Source organism: Psammomys obesus, unplaced genomic scaffold (assembly GCF_907164565.1).
Source record: "Psammomys obesus unplaced genomic scaffold, mPsaObe1.curated_primary_1811, whole genome shotgun sequence".
Classification (NCBI taxonomy): domain Eukaryota; kingdom Metazoa; phylum Chordata; class Mammalia; order Rodentia; family Muridae; genus Psammomys; species Psammomys obesus.
This window is the reverse complement of record NW_026591086.1, coordinates 7,869,786-7,887,449: the sequence shown is the minus strand read 5'-3', so window position 1 is coordinate 7,887,449 and position 17,664 is coordinate 7,869,786. Positions and strand designations below refer to the sequence as shown.

The 17,664-nt window shown below is 42.7% G+C and overlaps 1 protein-coding gene across 5 annotated transcripts in view; it reads left to right on the top strand.

Moving 5' to 3' along the window:
- The window catches only part of Piwil2 (piwi like RNA-mediated gene silencing 2), a 58,497-nt gene that overhangs the window by 38,109 nt on the left and 2,724 nt on the right, over nt 1–17,664 (top strand). For 3 of the 5 annotated variants that reach the window (XM_055609947.1, XM_055609945.1, XM_055609946.1), the window contains exons 15-22: nt 1,242–1,355; nt 2,330–2,518; nt 3,901–4,002; nt 5,226–5,342; nt 5,900–5,988; nt 6,470–6,575; nt 14,917–15,182; nt 15,817–15,924. In XM_055609947.1, coding sequence (XP_055465922.1) covers nt 1,242–1,355; nt 2,330–2,518; nt 3,901–4,002; nt 5,226–5,342; nt 5,900–5,988; nt 6,470–6,575; nt 14,917–15,182; nt 15,817–15,924 — 1,091 coding nt within the window. The remainder of the gene's footprint in view (nt 1–1,241; nt 1,356–2,329; nt 2,519–3,900; nt 4,003–5,225; nt 5,343–5,899; nt 5,989–6,469; nt 6,576–14,916; nt 15,183–15,816; nt 15,925–17,664) is intronic. The other 2 variants (XM_055609948.1, XM_055609949.1) reach the window with 1 other exon arrangement.

Sequence of the window (17,664 nt, the reverse complement as noted above, 5' to 3'; positions counted from 1 at the left end):
ATCTATCTATCTATCTATCTATCTATCTATCTATCTATCTATCTATCATCTGTCTATCTTTGTTTTATATATTTATTTACTTATTTATTTGTTGTGTGTATATAGGACATACCACAGTGCTTGTGTGGGGGTCAGAGGACATTATGCAGGATCAGTTCTTTACGCCTTGTGGGGTTTGGGAATCAAACTCTGTTGGACAAGTGCCTTTCATGCTGAGCCTTTCTGCCAGCCCTGTTTTAATTTCTTAGGCTGTTTTTCTGTGGTGCTAGAGATGGAGCCTAACTTATATTATTCTCAGAATTCTCTGTTTTTAAAAAATTTTGTGCCAAGCAGTGGTGGCACACACCTTTAATCCCAGCACTCAGGAGGCAGAGGCAAACGGATCTCTGAGGCCAGCCTGTTCTACAGAGCTAGTTCCAGGACAACCAGAACTATACACAGAAACTCTGTCTTGAAAAAAAAAAAATGTTACATTTTATTTATTGTGTGCATGTGTGTACACAGGAGTGTGGCTTGGTATGCATGTGGAGGTCAGAAGACAGCTTACAGGAGTGGGTTCTTGCCTTCCAGCACATGGGTCCTGGGGATAAAACTTAGGTTGTCATGTCCTGAAGCATGAGAAACCTGAGTTCAATTCCTCAATCCCTACCATAAAAAGATGTGCTTGGTGGATGTATCTGTACAACTTCGCACCATGTGAGGAAGGTGTACAGACAGGCAGATTCCCACTGCTCACTGCAGCCAGTCTAGACAGTCCGGGCTCAGGGAGATATGCTATCTCAAAAATAAGGTAGAGAGTAACAGAGAAAACACCTGATATGAACCTCTGACCTACATACATATACACACATAGCAAACAGATGTACACACACAGAAACATAAAACACACTTGCATACATGTTACAGCCTACATTTTTTATTAGGAAATGATGCCAGTGAAATGCTTGCTACCAAACCTGACAACATTAAGTTTGACCTGGCCAGTCTTGAGTCATAGAGGCCAGGATATGGTGGTAAAGGCCGCAGGCTCTGGTGATGGCTGTTCTGGCTTTGACTCTGTGCTCACCAACTTGCAAGTTGGAGGCCAGCAAGATTATTTATAAAACAGAGAGAGAAAAAGGAGTGGAGATGTAATAGATCAAGCTGTGTGCGCTGAGAAGGCTTCAGAGGCAGCGGTGCCAGTGTTTTCTTGAGGACTTTGTAGCTGCCTCCGGGTCAATGACGCTTTATTTTCTGTCTAGATCGAAGGTCGTCTTCTTCCAATGGAGAGGATTAACTTAAGGAACACTTCATTTGTCACATCTGAGGACCTAAACTGGGTTAAGGAAGTGACCAGAGATGCTTCCATCCTGACTGTGAGTTATTTCTGAAGTGCTGGAAAGTCACTATTCCCCTAAGTATGAAAATAGGGGTGATCCAAATCCTCTTTGAGAGGAAGTGCTATCTGAGTTCCACCCTGAGTGTTTTGCTAAGCAAAGCCCTTCTAGAGAGCAGTGCTGGAGGGAAGCCCTCTGTCTGACCACAGGCTGAAGAGAAGGAAATGTGTTACCATGGAGATTCTGCTGGTGTCAGCCCATCACCTGTTCTTTTTTTCTTCTCTCTTCCTCTTTGCCTCTGGGAATTTCCAGAGTTATTTTTATCCATAAAAGAAGTCAGATTAAAACAGGGCTTCCCCAAGACAACGAGGTGTTAGTTATATTTGCATCAAAGTATAAAATAGTAGACAGTTTATTTCTGGATGTTTCTTCCAATGAGGTTTGTGGCCATATATAAAAAAAAAACATCAACTTTTAAAGCAATATTGAAATATAGCATAGTTAAAGAAAAAGCACACTTAGAAGTATATAACTTGATTTTTACAAATTAAATAAACTAATATAACCAACACCAAGGGTTAAGAAACAGAAATTTACAGATGCACTCAACCCCCTCACCATATTTCCTGGTTATTGCCACTCCTTGAGAATAACAGCTGTCCTGAATTGGCAAAAGCATACATTCTTTTTGCCTGTCTTTGTCCTGTGTGTATGTGTGTTTGTGTGTATGCACGTGTGTATGTGTGTGTATCAGAATTAGAGAATGAATAGGTTTTTATGTTTGACTTCTTTAGCCTTGTGTTCATGAATTTCATTCATATTGTTGAGTGTGGTTGTAGATCTTCAATTTTTATTGTTGTATAGTATTCCATTATAAGACTGTCAACATTTATTTATAAGTCTGTGAATGATAGGAATTATATAAGACAGAGAGACTCAAGCAGGAGTGCAAAGTCATTTATTCACTATAGTAATATTCCCCAAGTCTGAATACATTGTGTGCTTGTTCCTAGATTCCCATGCATTTCTGGGCACTTTTTTACCCAAAGAGAGCAATGGACCAAGCCAGAGAACTGGTTAACATGTTGGAGAAGATAGCTGGCCCCATTGGTATGCGCATAAGCCCCCCAGCCTGGGTTGAACTGAAGGATGACCGGATAGAGACCTATGTCAGGACCATTCAGTCCTTACTAGGAGTGGAGGTAATGAAGTAACTTAATTGGAGTAAACTTATAAAATCTCTGAAAGTACTTGGATGCTTAATCTAAATTATCTGGATTGTCAGTCTGTTGATGATGCCCAGGAGCCTGTGTCCTTTCATTGTCACATGAAACTCTGTGTTCTTCATGCTCTTTGGTTATTTTCATTTCTCCTTCCGTGTTGGCTCATTCTCTTTATCTTTTTCCTTCTGAAATTGCCTGAAAGAACAGCTGACTTAGTTCATTATCTGTAGAACATGTTGTGCTCAGAAAGCAACTACTTGGGCCAAGTGCTGTCTTTCTGGATTCAGTTCTGAGTTGTAACAGAATGGTCTGGCCAGGATGCACATTGCCCTGGTGATGAACTTAGCCATAGATACATTAACTGATCTTGATAACTGATCAGAACATTGGCTCTGACTACTCCTATCCCAGCTTCAAGATTTTGCCTTCTTATGTCTTTATAAATAAAAATATTTTTAAATTTTTATGTGTGAGTGTCTTGCCTGCATCTATATCTGTCTACAGTGTGTGTGTGCTTGGCTCCTGGGAATGATAAAACAGGGCTTAGAACACCTGGAACAGGAGTTACAGACTTTTGTGAGCTGCTGTGTGGGCCCTGGGACTTGAACCCCAGTCCTCTCCAAGAGCAGCAAGTGTTCTTAATCACTGGGCCATCTCTCCGTTTGAAAATAGAGGAAGAAGACAAAGGATAGGATAGAGGTAGAAGAAAAATCTTTGGAAATATTTAGCCCTTGAGCCCACAAGTCTGGTGAGTTGAATTGTTCAGAAGATCAGTCCTAGAGTTGGAGTCTCTTAGCATTGTGGTATTCTTTGTTTGACACCCCCCCCCCCCATGGAAGGTCGTCTGTGTTGATATTGGCTAAGAGTCCTGGGAAATAGAGGCTCCTGCCAAGGCTGTTGCTGGCAGTGTCTGTTCTCCCTTGACAGAAAGTGAGAAACAGCTACTGTGGACTTGGCCTTCTCCATTCTGCACTTGGCTCTGCACACGTAGTCTTACATGCTGTACTTCCTTGGCTGAAATTCTGTGGTCTGACACATTGCTTACCTGACTGAGGATCACAGGAAGTTATTGAGGGAAGTTAGAGTAGCAGTCATAGAACCCTTGCATACTTGCCTGGCCTTCTCTAGACTCGAAAACCTTCTAGTAAATAAACACAGTAGTCAGGGCCAGCTCTGGGTGTTAATAATGTATCACCTGTCTATGGACAGCAGCCTTAAGCCAAATGATTGTTTAGATTCAACAGATGTTTCTGGTTGGAATGTTCACCATCTGTTTCTTCAGCTCCCTGTCTTCCTCATCTATGTCCTAAGAAAGTCCCTAGAGTGATCAGATCCTGACAGTGTATGCTTACTTCCTCTAGGGAAAGATACAGATGGTTGTTTGCATCATCATGGGCACACGTGATGATCTCTATGGGGCCATCAAGAAGCTGTGCTGTGTGCAGTCCCCAGTGCCCTCACAGGTGAGTGGAAGTGGAGTAAGAAGCAAGGTGGAGCCCGGCTCACCTAAATCTCTGGAATAGGAAATAGCCATTTCAGGCCAGTATGGGTAGAGCCTTATGCTGAAAGGTTCTGATTAGAGTGAGTCAGCAGTAGGTAGCTCTTCTAAGGGCTCTTCTGCTCCCCATAATCCCTTGGTGCTTCCCCATGACTGAGGCTGGATGTGTAGGCTTCACTTCCAGAAGGGGACATATTTTCCTAGGGAACTATAAAAACATCACTCTGAATAAGATAATTTTGAAAGTTTTTATATGTTCATGAACGTATCATGTGCATATATGTCTAGTCACCCAAGAATTAGAATTACTAATAATAGATATATGCTAATTCAAGATTCTTAAGTTAGTACACTCAGTTCTCAGTAGTAGTGGCCCTTTGAGACAGTTTCATATAGCCAAGGCTAGCCTCATACTCCCTATGTACACAAAGGTGGCCTTGAATTCTTATCCCTCCTACCTCTATCCCCCTCCTCCACATACACAAAGTGCTGGATTTTCAAGCATGCCACCACACCTGGCCTATCTATGGATTCTATATCAGATAATTCACCAAACATAGTTTTAAAACATTCTGAATAGTAAGGGGAGCAGGGGCTTTCTCTGGCATGAACTCAGTGACAAGCTTTCTGATTACATCCCCTTGGGTGCAGCCTTGCCAGGCCACAGAGGAAGACAGTGTAACCAGTCCTGATGAGACCTGATAGGCTAGGGTCAAACAGAAGGGGAGGAGGACCTCCCCTATCAGTGGACTAGGGGAGGGGCAGAGTGGGAGAAGAGGAAGGGAGGGTGGGATTGGTAGGTGATGAGGGAGGAGGGCCACAAATTGAATAAATTGTAATAAATGATGACAATAAAAATATTTTAACATAAAAAAAATTCTGAAAAGAAAATTAAACCTCTACTGAGCTCATCAGACTCAAAAGGGAAACCCTTCTGCTTATTCAGGGTAACAGCTATTTACATGGTGATTATATTCAGTTCTGAAAATAACGGAGGTCTAGGTATATGGAAAGTATGGGGCAGCTCTACATACATACCATGGCATTGCATGGGAGGGAGTTGATACTCTGATTTCCATATTCTTGGTGGAAGGGACAGAGGAAAGGCATGGAGCCAAGAGATGTTGATACTTTAGCACTGTTAACATTTTCTAAGAAGTTGATGATGCTCTGGCCTTGTCACTACAGGTCATCAATGTCCGAACCATTGGTCAACCCACCCGGCTTCGGAGTGTGGCTCAGAAAATTTTACTTCAGATGAACTGTAAACTGGGTGGTGAGCTCTGGGGAGTGGATATCCCGCTGGTGAGTGATGTTGATATGTGTCTGCTAAGGGCCTGGCTCTTTCCCATCCTCCCTTTTGTCATCCTTCTTGCTCTCAGTGTGGATTCAGGAGTCCAGCTGGCTTGCTGCATGTTACTAGACAGACCGTGAGCTAAGCACATATTTTATGTTTTAAAATGGTGGAAAAAAAAATCAACATTTCCTAAGACATGAAGGTTATCTGAAATTCAGTTCTCAGTACTTAAGTACACTTTCATTGTAACACACAGCATTGGTTGCATCAGTCTTCCACTGCGGTCATCAAAAGGCAGCGTTACACAGTTCCTAGGGAGACTGTCAGCTCACAAAGCCTGCAGATTTACTCAGTTATTCCTTCACTTGATGATCCCTGGTCTAGATCTGACTTTGTTCTTTGTGTCTAGAAAATGTCAGGTTGATTGCAGTCTTTGCTGCTTGTGGAGAGCTTGTTTTCTTATGTAAATTAGACAGGAGGTGCTTTGATAATAAAGATAATAAAGATGGAGTAATGGATTGCTTGTGTTTGAGCTTTGCTTTTGTGTCTTTGTTTTCCACCGTAGAAACAATTAATGGTGATTGGGATGGATGTGTACCACGACCCCAGCAGAGGCATGCGCTCTGTGGTTGGCTTCGTTGCCAGCGTAAATCTGTAAGCAATAATCATAGCTGTATTACTGTTGGCTGCCTCATTTTGATGCCTGATCTTATCAATCCATTACATGAGTTATATACTCCGTATTATAGGATAAGAAGCACTTTTTTCCTTCCTCTGTCCTTCTCTAATGTCTGTATTTGCAGTGTGATTGCCACATTCATCAGAGGGACGGATCTGCTCCCTAGACTCTGTACCACTTGCAAGGACAGAGGCTGCCTTTTTAGAAATGGGGCTGTCATTTGGGGAAGGTGTGGGAGGGCACATGCTTGGAGGGCAGAGGACAACATTGTGGGTTTGGGGGTTAAGCTCAGGTTGTTAGGCTTGTACTGACCCAAGAAATGCATTTGGCTGGTAGATGTGTTAAGTTGATTCAAAGGAACCCTGTGTGTGGCCAGCAGACCACAGGTCCTCCTGTGGGACTGGCTGGTCACTGTCCTCACTCTATGTCTCTCCTTCCTCCTCCCCATCTGCCTAGTACACTCACCAAATGGTATTCGAGGGTGGTGTTCCAGATGCCTCATCAGGAGATTGTGGACAGCCTGAAGCTCTGCCTGGTGGGCTCCTTGAAGAAGTACTACGAGGTGAGGAGATCAGAAATTCCCGCGTTTCAAGGGCTACCTGTTTAAGTTTTGAGCAGAGATCTGATATGGTGGGAGCACATCAAAGGTGAGTCTGACAGAGCCATACCCCATTAGAGACCTCAGTGTCCCCTTTCAGGCTTCTGCTCTGTGCAGCAGCTTGCAGAGCCCAACACTGCACCTCCGTTTGGTAAGCAATAAAGACTGGTTGACCAGCTGGTGCCTGCAGACATAATTGCTGAAATTTACCTCCAGCTAAGCCAGTAAGGACATAGGAATGTCCTTAAAACTTATTAATATGCTCAACTGTTTATGACTGTCATAGCTGCTGATCATTCGTTTTGGTTTAGGACAAAAGCTTCACTATAATTCACTTCTCATAATTTCAAGGAATGCTACCCATGGAGAATTGCTGTCATTAAGCTGATATGAGGTCTAGAAGGGTGAGCAAGCAAGGTTCTGATTTTTGTGCTGGCCAGGACATCAAAGGAGGCAGTGATAAGTAGCTTCCATTCCTAGGGCCAATGTGGCCTTTGCATAGCGTGGAGACCACAGGACATTTACGATTCCATGTGACTGAAGTCAGTCTCTGAAACCCCACCTTGTCTCTAATGGAATTAAGATTCTTGTGGTGTCCTGCACGTATTAGACACTATGGACTCTGTTCTCAGAAGATCCAAATGATGTGGCAATTTATTACCATGCTCTGCTATTTCTTTTATTACTGTTTCTGTCTTCTAGAACCTAACTCAGAGATGACTTTTGTGACACTTTCCTGTTTTCCCCTCACTGTTCCCTCCCTTAGTTAAAATGATTGGCTTGTGTTGTTTTCCCAAGGTTCTATGTTCTGTGCTGTTTACTGGTTAGCACATCCTGCTAACTTATGTCTGTTATTTACGTTATTTGTCTCCCTTCTCTGTTCAGGTGGTGTTTGTAATCAGACATGCACAAGCTAGTTAAATGTTTTACCCCTAAGCTGTATTCCCAGACTTCTCACTGGGTTTTTATTGTCGTTGTTGTGTTTTGGATTTGTTTTTTTGAGACAAGGTCTTTCTATATAGCCCTGGCTGTCCTGGAACTCCATATGTAGACCAAGCTGGCCTTGAATTCTTAGAAACGTACCTGCCTCTGCCTCACAAATGCTGGAATTAAAGGGGCTTGCAAAGGCTTTTTTTTTTTTTCCTGTTCATTCCTTTGATGATTTCCTCTCATTTGTTTCTTCTTGCTTTTCTTGTTTTCTTAATTGGAGTCTCCTAATTTTTTTTTTTTTTTGTCTCCTACTTTTCCTATCTAATGCTCTTTTCCAGCAAATGTTAATTTTGGAAACAGTGAAGTTTACCCAAGCTTGTCCCACTTTTAAAGGCCTACCATTTGGAAGTTTGGGTGCCTCCCCAAATCTCATTCAGTTTTGATAATTCACTGAAGGGACACAGAACTCACTAAAAGCTGTTATATCTGTATTTGGGGTTCATTTGAGGAAAGGATACAGATTAAAGTCAGCAGAGGGAATGCATTGTCCACATCAGGAAGTACTACACAGGAAACTTCAGTAGTTCTCTCCCTGTGAAGGCAGAACACGTTGTTTCCTGGCACCGAGATATGATAAGGAAAACTGCCAACTGCCAACCATGACTATTTACATGAGCCTCGCTATTCAGAAGTTCAGGATGGGATGCTTACATGGGTGTATCGGGGTGATTAATTGCCCCTGTGATTGATTGCACCCTATAATCTCTGTAGTCTGACTTCTGTGTAGCCTCTGATGCCTCTGTTCAGATAGCTTAATAGCTAGTCGATGGCAGAGTTACTACAAGGCTTACACTGGCCTTGAGTTCACCCTGTGTCCCAGGCTGTACTCTTTGTGATTGCCCTGCCTTAGCTGCCTAATTGCTAGGAGTACAAGTGTGTGCCACTAAACCCAAACTTCAGCGATTTCTCTTCTTTGTCTCTCCATCTTGTGGTGTTGGCTGATTTTCAGTTACCATAAGGACAAGACTGCAGGTGGGACAGGGGAAAGTAGTAGAGGAAGGTAAATACTCCAGAGCAGTCCCTGCACTCAGGTAGAGGCATGGCAATGCACAAGTTCAAGGCCAGCCAGGGCTGCACAGCTACATAGTGAGACTTTCCAAAACACTGAACCAAACAAAGCTGATTTTAACAATCTTAGCTACTGTTCTTGTTATGTTCTTGGAGGTCCTTATTCTGTAACTGAAATACTTTCTAGGAGTGCTCTTGACAGTCCATCAGTGTTTGGGGGAACAGTCACTAGCAGATAGAACTCACTAAGGGCAGATGGTACTAGAACACATCTATCTTTCATTCTGGGGTGCTAAAGAGCCACATCCTCAGAGTGTGGGTAAGTGAGAGGTATATAATTCACCTTTGAATTATCTCAATTCCTCAAATTTTTTTCTGCTGCTCCAAGATGCAGATGTTCCCCAGTTTGTTAGTGACTGTACCCAGGCACCCAGGAACCCTACCCCCCAAATTTTTATAGGCAAATTACTCTAGAACCTACATTATCTGTTTGCTTATGTCAACATCATGTTTGGCTTTGGTTTTGAAAAAGGAACACACATATGCACATTCTCCATATTTGTTGTTGTTTGTTTTGAGCTGAGGTTTTATATTGTAGCACAGAGTACCCTAGAACTCAGTATTAATCTGGGCTAGATTTATAGACTTGAGTCCTTATGTCCAGTCTGCTTCAGCTTAATTAACGAGCTAAAGAAATAAGAAAAATAAGAAAGCGAAGATGAAAACAAAACAACAAAAATGCAGAAAAATAAGGGTCTCTTTTGGGTGCCTTTCCCCTAAGAACATGTAGCTGAGAGGTTGGAAAGTTACTCAGAATTAGAGAAAGTCTCCAGGGGCGAAAACCAAAGCCAACGCCCCTAACATCGTTGTCCTGGGTAACTCACAGAAGATTCAGTTAACTGATCAGATATACTTAAAAGATAAATCTTATGTGGTGACACTTCTGTTATCCCAATTTCTCCAGAGGCTGAGACTGGAGGATTGCATTTTGAGGCTATGCCTGACAATACAGTGAGACCCTCATCTCAAAAAACAGATGAAGGCCAGCAACCTTCACACCAACACATGCAAATACACACATCTCAGCACACTGTAACATGCAGATGCTGCCACCAAGTAATTCAGTGTTAAAAAAAAGAAAATAAATGAATAATAACGACTTAGTATCTTCAAGGAGAAAAAGAGAACACCACTAAGAATTTGGACAATGAACTGAAAGCTTTGAAACCTGCAAGTTTTAGAAATGAAAACTGTAATAACTGAGGTTACACACTCCGTAGATGAGCGTGTTAGTATATTAAGGGTGCTATAACAAAGTACCATGGGTAAAGGGCTCGAAGAGCAGCCATGTATTTCCTCACAGTTTTTAAGGCAAGAAGTTTGAGGTGAAGGTGATAGTGGGTTGATTTCTTCTGTCCTTTTTTTGTCCTGTTAATGGGTTTTCACACATTCTTACCTCTGTTTGTGTCATTACCTAAAAAAAGAGGCTGTAGAGTAGGATGTCAGCTTAGAGATTCCCTGGGGTGAACGGGGATTTTTCTTCCCAAACAGTGGGTAACGGTGGTTTAAATACATCTGAGGAAAGGCAAGAAGTAAGTAATCAGACTGAAGTACAGACATGCAGAAGCTGAAAAAACAGAGAAGCCAACAGATATGGAGAGTGTGGGGTTAAATACAAAATACTATAGAAATGATTCACAAGGCAGCAAAAACCCACAAGTGCCAAAGCAGCATCAGAAAAGGCAGCAGTGAAGAAGCAATGTTCTGTAATAGAAAGCATGTCAACTCATCAGTTGAGAAAGTCCAACAAGCAGGCAGGATTGGTGGAACACTAGTAATCCTGGCACTTTGGAGGCAGATGCAGGAGGCTTCTCAATTCAAGGCTAGCCTGTACCAGGTGCCTAGTGAGAGCTGGTCAGTCAGAATCTCTTTGTCTGTCTGTCTCTGTCTCTATCTTTCTTCCTCCTCCCCTGTCATATGTGTATGTACATGTATGTGTATATATGTATATAAGTGCAAAGATACAGTTAGATACATTATAAAAACTTGTTGTGAACAAGTATAAAAACACACATAATTTGGGAGAGCAAAGAAGAGGTTATATCCTTAATGGATTAATCGGTAACTTGTCACTAGAAGCAGTGAAGCCATAAGATGTAAATGAATGACTTCAAAATGACGAAAGACGGTGACTTCCAACACTGAATCCAGTGTCCACTGAAAATGACCTCCAGTAGTGACGGTGAAAGATGCACAGGAAAGGAGAAATGGAGATTCCATCCTCATCAGATTTACCCTGAAATAAACTGCAAGACATGACATTGTTCACAAAAGAAAGATACCCTAGAAGATAGAAATGGTGAAAGGAATAAGCAATGGCAAAAGTAATAGGTATGAAGGTTACTTTAAATGAATACGTAACATCTAAAGTCATATAATGTCACATAGGATATATGGTGGGGAGTCTAATCTGGGATTCATGACAGCAGCGGCAGATCATTAGGAAGAAGTAAACAGTGTCGCAATGTTAAGTTTTTTAATTGTGAGGAATTACATTTTGTTGTGATAAAGATGTATGTTGAACTAGGCATGCCTGTAATCCCAGCATTGGCAATGTTGGGCTGGGAGGCTCTTTGAGGCCAGCCTAGGCTACATAATGAGACTCTGCCTCTGAAAATGAAACAAGGACGGTGAACATACATACTTTACAGTCAGTAATTAAGTTAGGCCTGACATGGTGGCTGCTATTCTATTTTAGGAGATGTGTGGGTTATCAAAATAGGGTCTCTCTGTGTAACTCAGGCTGATCTCAAGCTCTCCGTATGCTAGTCTGGGCTTGACTTGTAATCCTCCTGTCTCATCCACAAGCGCTGATGTGCCCTACCACAGCCAGCTGTGCCTGCTAGTCTACAAGGGAAACTTGGACACAGATGCAGAGAGAATACCTTGTGAAAGTACAGAGTCACAGATGACCACACTGATCATCCCACTGGGCAAAAAATGCCAAAGACTGAGGCAGCTGCAGCCCCTGGGAGCTTGAAGGTCGCAAATAGATGCTTCTCTAGGGCCTTCAACATGGCTCATGCTGGTCATAGCCAGGCCTGGTGACGCACTTGGGAGGCATAGACAGTAGATGTCTGAGTTTGAGGCCAGCCTGTCTCATCTCCAGAGCGAGTTCCAAGACAGCCAGGGCTGCACAGAGGAACCCTGTCTTAAAACAGCAACAACAAAAGGGGCCTCATATGTTCTACGCTGGCTTCAGACTCATTGTGTAGCCAAGGATGATGTTGAGTTTCTGGTCATCTTGCTCCGCCTCCCAAGCACAGGGATATCGGGAGCACACCACCACACATAGTGTAGTGCTGGGATCAGACATGGGGTTTGTACATGCTCGGTCAGCACTCCACTAACGGAGCCACATCCTCAGCCCACCACTTACATTTTTATTTCATCTTGCAGCTTTCAGAACCATGAGATAACAAATGTCTGTTGTTTTGAGCCACCCACTTTGTGGTTCTTGGTAATAACAGTCATGGGGATACTACTACTTTATTCTTCATCTTAAGAGGAAGCAGCTAGCTGAAGTTTCTCAACGAATGTGATGCCACTAGATGTAGAGGTTTTTCATGGGGGAGCATGGCTAAGCCCCTGACCCTGACTTGATCTGTGTGACTTGAGCTTTAACGTTCTGGCCTGAGCTCTGACAATGCAAACTGAAATTGCTGCAGAGGTGCCTCAGCCTGTGGCTGACGCAGCCCAGGGGCTGGACTACTTTTTCTGGTTTTGATTTTGTCTTGTGTAGCATCACTAGGTTTGTGTAGGTGTCACTGTGTTGCCCAGTCTATCTTTGAGCTTTTTCAGATCCTCTTGCCTCTTCCTCCCAACTGTTGGGATTGAAATGGTATGCTGCCATGTTCAGCTCCTGGGCATTTTTGATGAACATCTGATCCTGGAAAGCAAAGCAGGGAAGTTCCTGTGGCCTGTGAGATAATGTTGTCTCTGCATTTCAATTCCAACTTCCCTCTTCTCACATAATCAGAAGGGGTTGAGTTCCGTGTTACCTTGAGAAAATGATTGTTGTCTGAGGGGGATCTCTCTGACTCCTGTCTGCCCTCTTGGGCCCACTATTGTCAGCAGCTTGCCTAGCCTTTCTTGTACTGCTGGAGATGGAACCCAGTGCTTTGCATATCTAATCAAATGTGGGCGAGCCCACTGAGCTACATCCCAGCAGAGCCTGTCCTGCTTTTTCTAACCTAGTAAATGTCCTCAGAGCTCATCTTATTCTCTCCCCTCTTGAATTTGTTTGGACACCTTCAGGCTCACTCTGACAGCTCCTCTGTCTAGAAGTCAGTTGGACTTCAATCTGATGATCTTTAATAATCCTCAAAATAGGTCTGACTTAATTTTTTTCTAATAGTGCTATGGGAATGAAGATTTTCTGTCTTTTTTTTTTTTTTTTCCACATAGTCTTACTGTTTAGCCCGGAATGCTGGATGGCCTCCTGCCTCAGCATTCCCCATGCTGGGATTTTAGGTGTACTCCACCATACTCAGCTCTTTTGTGTCTTAGGAATTCTAAGTTGAAGTGATATCTTGGCAGCCTCTCTTACTTCTTTCTCTTCAGCCACTTCTTACAGTCTGTCAATGGAGGACTTAACAAGCAGAGCTGGCCAATGGTCTCTCTCCAACATGATGGCCTAGCCTTATGGCTGCTTGCCTTAACACTCCCACTCTGGCTGCCTGAACTGTCTGCCACCCATATTCTTGTATGTCCTGACACAGTCTCCCCACATATACTCTTTCATTCCCATAGCAGTTCATTTTTTTCAGTTACTATTTTTGAGATAGGTTCTCAGATAGCATGGCTGACACTGCACTCCCAACTCAAGGCTGAGACTGGCCTTGAACTTTTGATCCTTCTCTCTCCATCTCCTGAGTTTTAGGATTGCAGGCACGTACCACCATATCTGGTCTTTATATGATGGGTGCTAGAGATAAAACTCGAGGCTTCGTGCATGCTAGATAAGCACATAGCAGCTGAGCTTCTACCCCTACTGTTTTACCTACTCTTTTATGATGGTATTTACAGTGGGTTTGGGGTATTGGGCTCTCGGGTCTCATTTGAGTTCCCAAGCCATCTCTATTACCACAGCTCATCAGCTTGTGGGTGTGGCTGGCCGTAGCTCCCCCCTGGGGCAGTGCGCAGAGACACTTCTGGTTATGACTGGCAGAGACTTGGGACAGCACGTTAAAGAATGTAGTGAGAACTTAAGCTTTACTCATTATGTATCTTTTAAGGGACAAGAACCTAGAATATGAGTACATTAAACTGTAATCAGAACTGAAATCAAGCAGATTTCTAATTTAAATTGGAACCAAATGTGCTCTGAGCTAATACAGTGAGAACAGACTTCCCTTATTAGGTATCATGAATGTATTTGACATTCTGCTGGTCATTCGCTACTTAGTAAAGAACTCCTTCATTTGTTAGAAACTTTGTATGTTACTTATATGTCAAAACCTGAGAGATATATTCATGTGTTATATTAGTGGTTCTCAGCCTTCCTAATGCTGCAACAATTTAATACAGTTCCTCATGTTGTGGTGACTCCCAACCATAAAATTGTCTTTACTTCATAACAGTAATTTTGCTACTATTTAGAGTTGCAATGTAAGTATCTGCTGTTCAGGATATCTGGTATGTGATTCCTGTGAAAGGGTCCTTTGACACAAACTACAGGGTGAGAACCACTGTGTTAGACTTTTCTCAGCACTTCTGGGTTCTTTTCCTGGACAGTTGTCAACATTAAATCCAAGTCAAATAACTACTGACTTACCTTTTCTGGCCATTATCTTTGTAAATTTTTATTTTATTTATTCCTCCTTCCCTCTTTCCCTTCTTTCCTTCCTTTTTTTCTGAGACAAGATTTCACTGTATGTCCATGTGCCCTAGAACTCACGGTGATCCTCTTGTCTCAGACTTTCAAGTGCTGGCATTGCAGGAGTGTGCAACCACGTCAGGCTCCTGCCGTTTTTAATGTTGTTCGCTCTGTCAGAGGGTAGACCATGAGAGTGTGACTCATAACTGCTGTGTCTTGCTTTCATAGTTTATAGCACCTTGGCTGTATCAGGCTGTTTGCTACTCTGAGCAAATCTAGACTTAGTCAGAAGCTTTTGGCATGCTTGGCAGTCACGTACTTTGAGGTAACTGGTGTAGAGCCCACCTGCCAAGTCTCCAGCCCTCACAGTGAGTGTAAACTTTTCACTGAGGTCTTTGAGCCAAGAGTACCTGGAATCACCTTCTCCAGGTGTCATTTCAGGTGAACCACTGTCTCCCAGAGAAGATCGTGGTGTATCGAGATGGAGTGTCTGATGGCCAGCTAAAGACAGTTGCCAACTACGAGATTCCTCAGCTGCAGAAGTGCTTTGAAGCTTTTGATAACTACCACCCCAAGATGGTGGTGTTTGTAGTTCAGAAGAAAATCAGCACCAATCTGTACCTTGCCGCTCCTGATCACTTTGTGACCCCCTCCCCTGGGACTGTGGTTGATCACACCATAACTAGCTGCGAGTGGTAAGTCAGCAAAACAGGGGTCCTCAGGTGAGGAAGAATAAGCTGGAGAAGTTGTTTGTTGCCTGGATATTCCTGGACAGGTGTAGAATGGAATCCTCATGTTTGACTTGAAAAAAGCAAGCTTTGGCTGAGCCCAGTGATAGAGCTCAGTGTGAGCATGGGTTCATCTCCATCAACCACAGATATACACACATGTATACACATAAGTACGTGGCCACATAAGCACACATTTTGTTACGGGGCATTCAACCTTGTGCCTCATGAATGCTACCGTCTACCACTAAGCTGTGTTCAAAGGCTTAATTTTTTTTTAATATGAAAAAGCTTTTAATTCTTAGGTATGTCTTTTTCCCTTTCTTCCTTTTGATATAGGGTCTCAAGTAGCCCATGCCACACCCCCCAAACTCTATATAGCCCAGGCTGCCCTTTACAGATGGCTGACCGCCTCTTCAGCCTCCCCAGTGCTGAGATTGCATCCATGGGCCTATACATGCACACACACGCACACACACCTACACCAGCATCCTTTCATGCAATTGATCATCATTTTCTTTTCTAAACCTTGTATGGTGGGGCTACAATGATCTTCAGAACGCTCCAGTCCTCTCACCAACCGGTATTCTTTCTTTGCTAGGGTGGATTTCTACCTTCTTGCCCATCATGTGCGACAGGGCTGTGGCATACCTACACACTACATCTGTGTCCTGAACACCGCAAATCTGAGCCCCGATCACATGCAGAGGTGAGCCTGCCAGCCAGAAACGTGCCTGAGATCAGCTGCTTATCCTGACTAAGAAGCTAAGTCACTTGTGGCTGTCTCTTAAGATAGTTTACCCCGTGTGTGTGTGTGTGTGTGTGTGTCTGTGTGTGTGTGTGTGTGTGTGTGTGTCTGTCTGTGCATGTGTGCATAGGTATGGAGGCTGAGGTCAACATCAGGCGTCTTGGCAACACCTTGGTTTTTGAGACAGTACCTCTCACTGGGAACTCCAGTTAGACAAGGTCTCTGTCTCCTAGGGTGAGATCACACTCAGTTACTGAGAACTGAACTCGGGTCCCTGTGCTTATACAGTAAACACTTTTCCAGCTGAGCCAGTGCCCCAGCCCAATGTGTTACCCCTTGACTCTCCCAAATCTTGGTAACAGTAGTATTTTTTTTTTTTTTGAGGAGTGATTTGTTATCCTGCTTTTACATTAAAATTATTTTGAAGAACTTCAAGAAAATATGGATGAATGCCATCCTTCACTCTTGTGCATTATAAAGCATGGGTATTTACTTAATTTAATGTAGAAAAATGTTCTTGTGGGGCTGGAGAGATAGATGGCCCAGTGGTTAAGAGCACTGGCTGTTCTTCCAGGGAACCATGTTCAGTTCCCAGCACCCACATGGCAGTTCACAGCTGTAATTTCAGTTCCAGAGGATCCAGCATCCTCACGCAGACACACACGCAGGCAAAGCAATAGTGCACAGAAACTAAAAATAAGCAAATCATTAAAGTAATAATTTAAAAAAAAAATAGTCATGTTACATGGCTTAGGCTGGTCCCAAACTTTTATTTCGTTTTTTTTTTTTTTTTTTTTTTTTTTTTTTGCTTTTCAAGACAGAATTTTTCTGTATAGCCCTGAGTGTCCTGGAACTCACAGAGATCCTGCCTGCCTCTGCCTCTAGTGCTGGGATTAAAGGTGTACATCATCATACCTGGCTCTAGAACTCTAGAACTGAAGTCATGCTCCTAACTTAGCCTTCTAAATAGCAGGGATTACAGGGGCACACTACCATGCCTGGTGGCATTTATATTTTAATACTATTCCAGCTGCATATGGCAAGCACCTGTTAATAATTTATAACTCAGAGCACTGAAGCCAGAGAAACACCTAGAATCACCAGTCTGAAGGACAGAGTTAATTCCAGGCCAGTCGTAGCTACGTAATAAGACCTTGTCTCAAAAACCTAGCTAGTAGGGCTAGAAAGATGGCTCAGCAGTTAAGAGCACTGACTGCTTTTCCAGAGGATCCAGGTTCAATTCCTAGCATCTGCATAGCAGCTCACAGCTGCCTGTAACTCAGGTTCCAGGGGATCCAACACATATGCAGGCAAAACACCAATGCATGTAAAAAAATAAATAAATAAAAATAAAAAAAATCCTAGCTAGCTAGGTAGCCAGATGGAAAGATCAATATATAACCACTGCAAATAACTATGACATACTGCCACATTTATTTATGATGTTCAGACCCAATAGACTGGTAAATGTCCTTTTATAGCCTTTCCCTTTGTGATGTTTTTCTGCTTTTATTGCATATTACATGTAAGGTGTTTTGCCTGTATGTATATAGATAGATAGATAGATAGATAGATAGATAGATAGATAGATAGATACATACATACATACATACATACATACACACACACACATACATACATACATACATATATAATACATACATACATACATACATACATACATACATACATACATACATA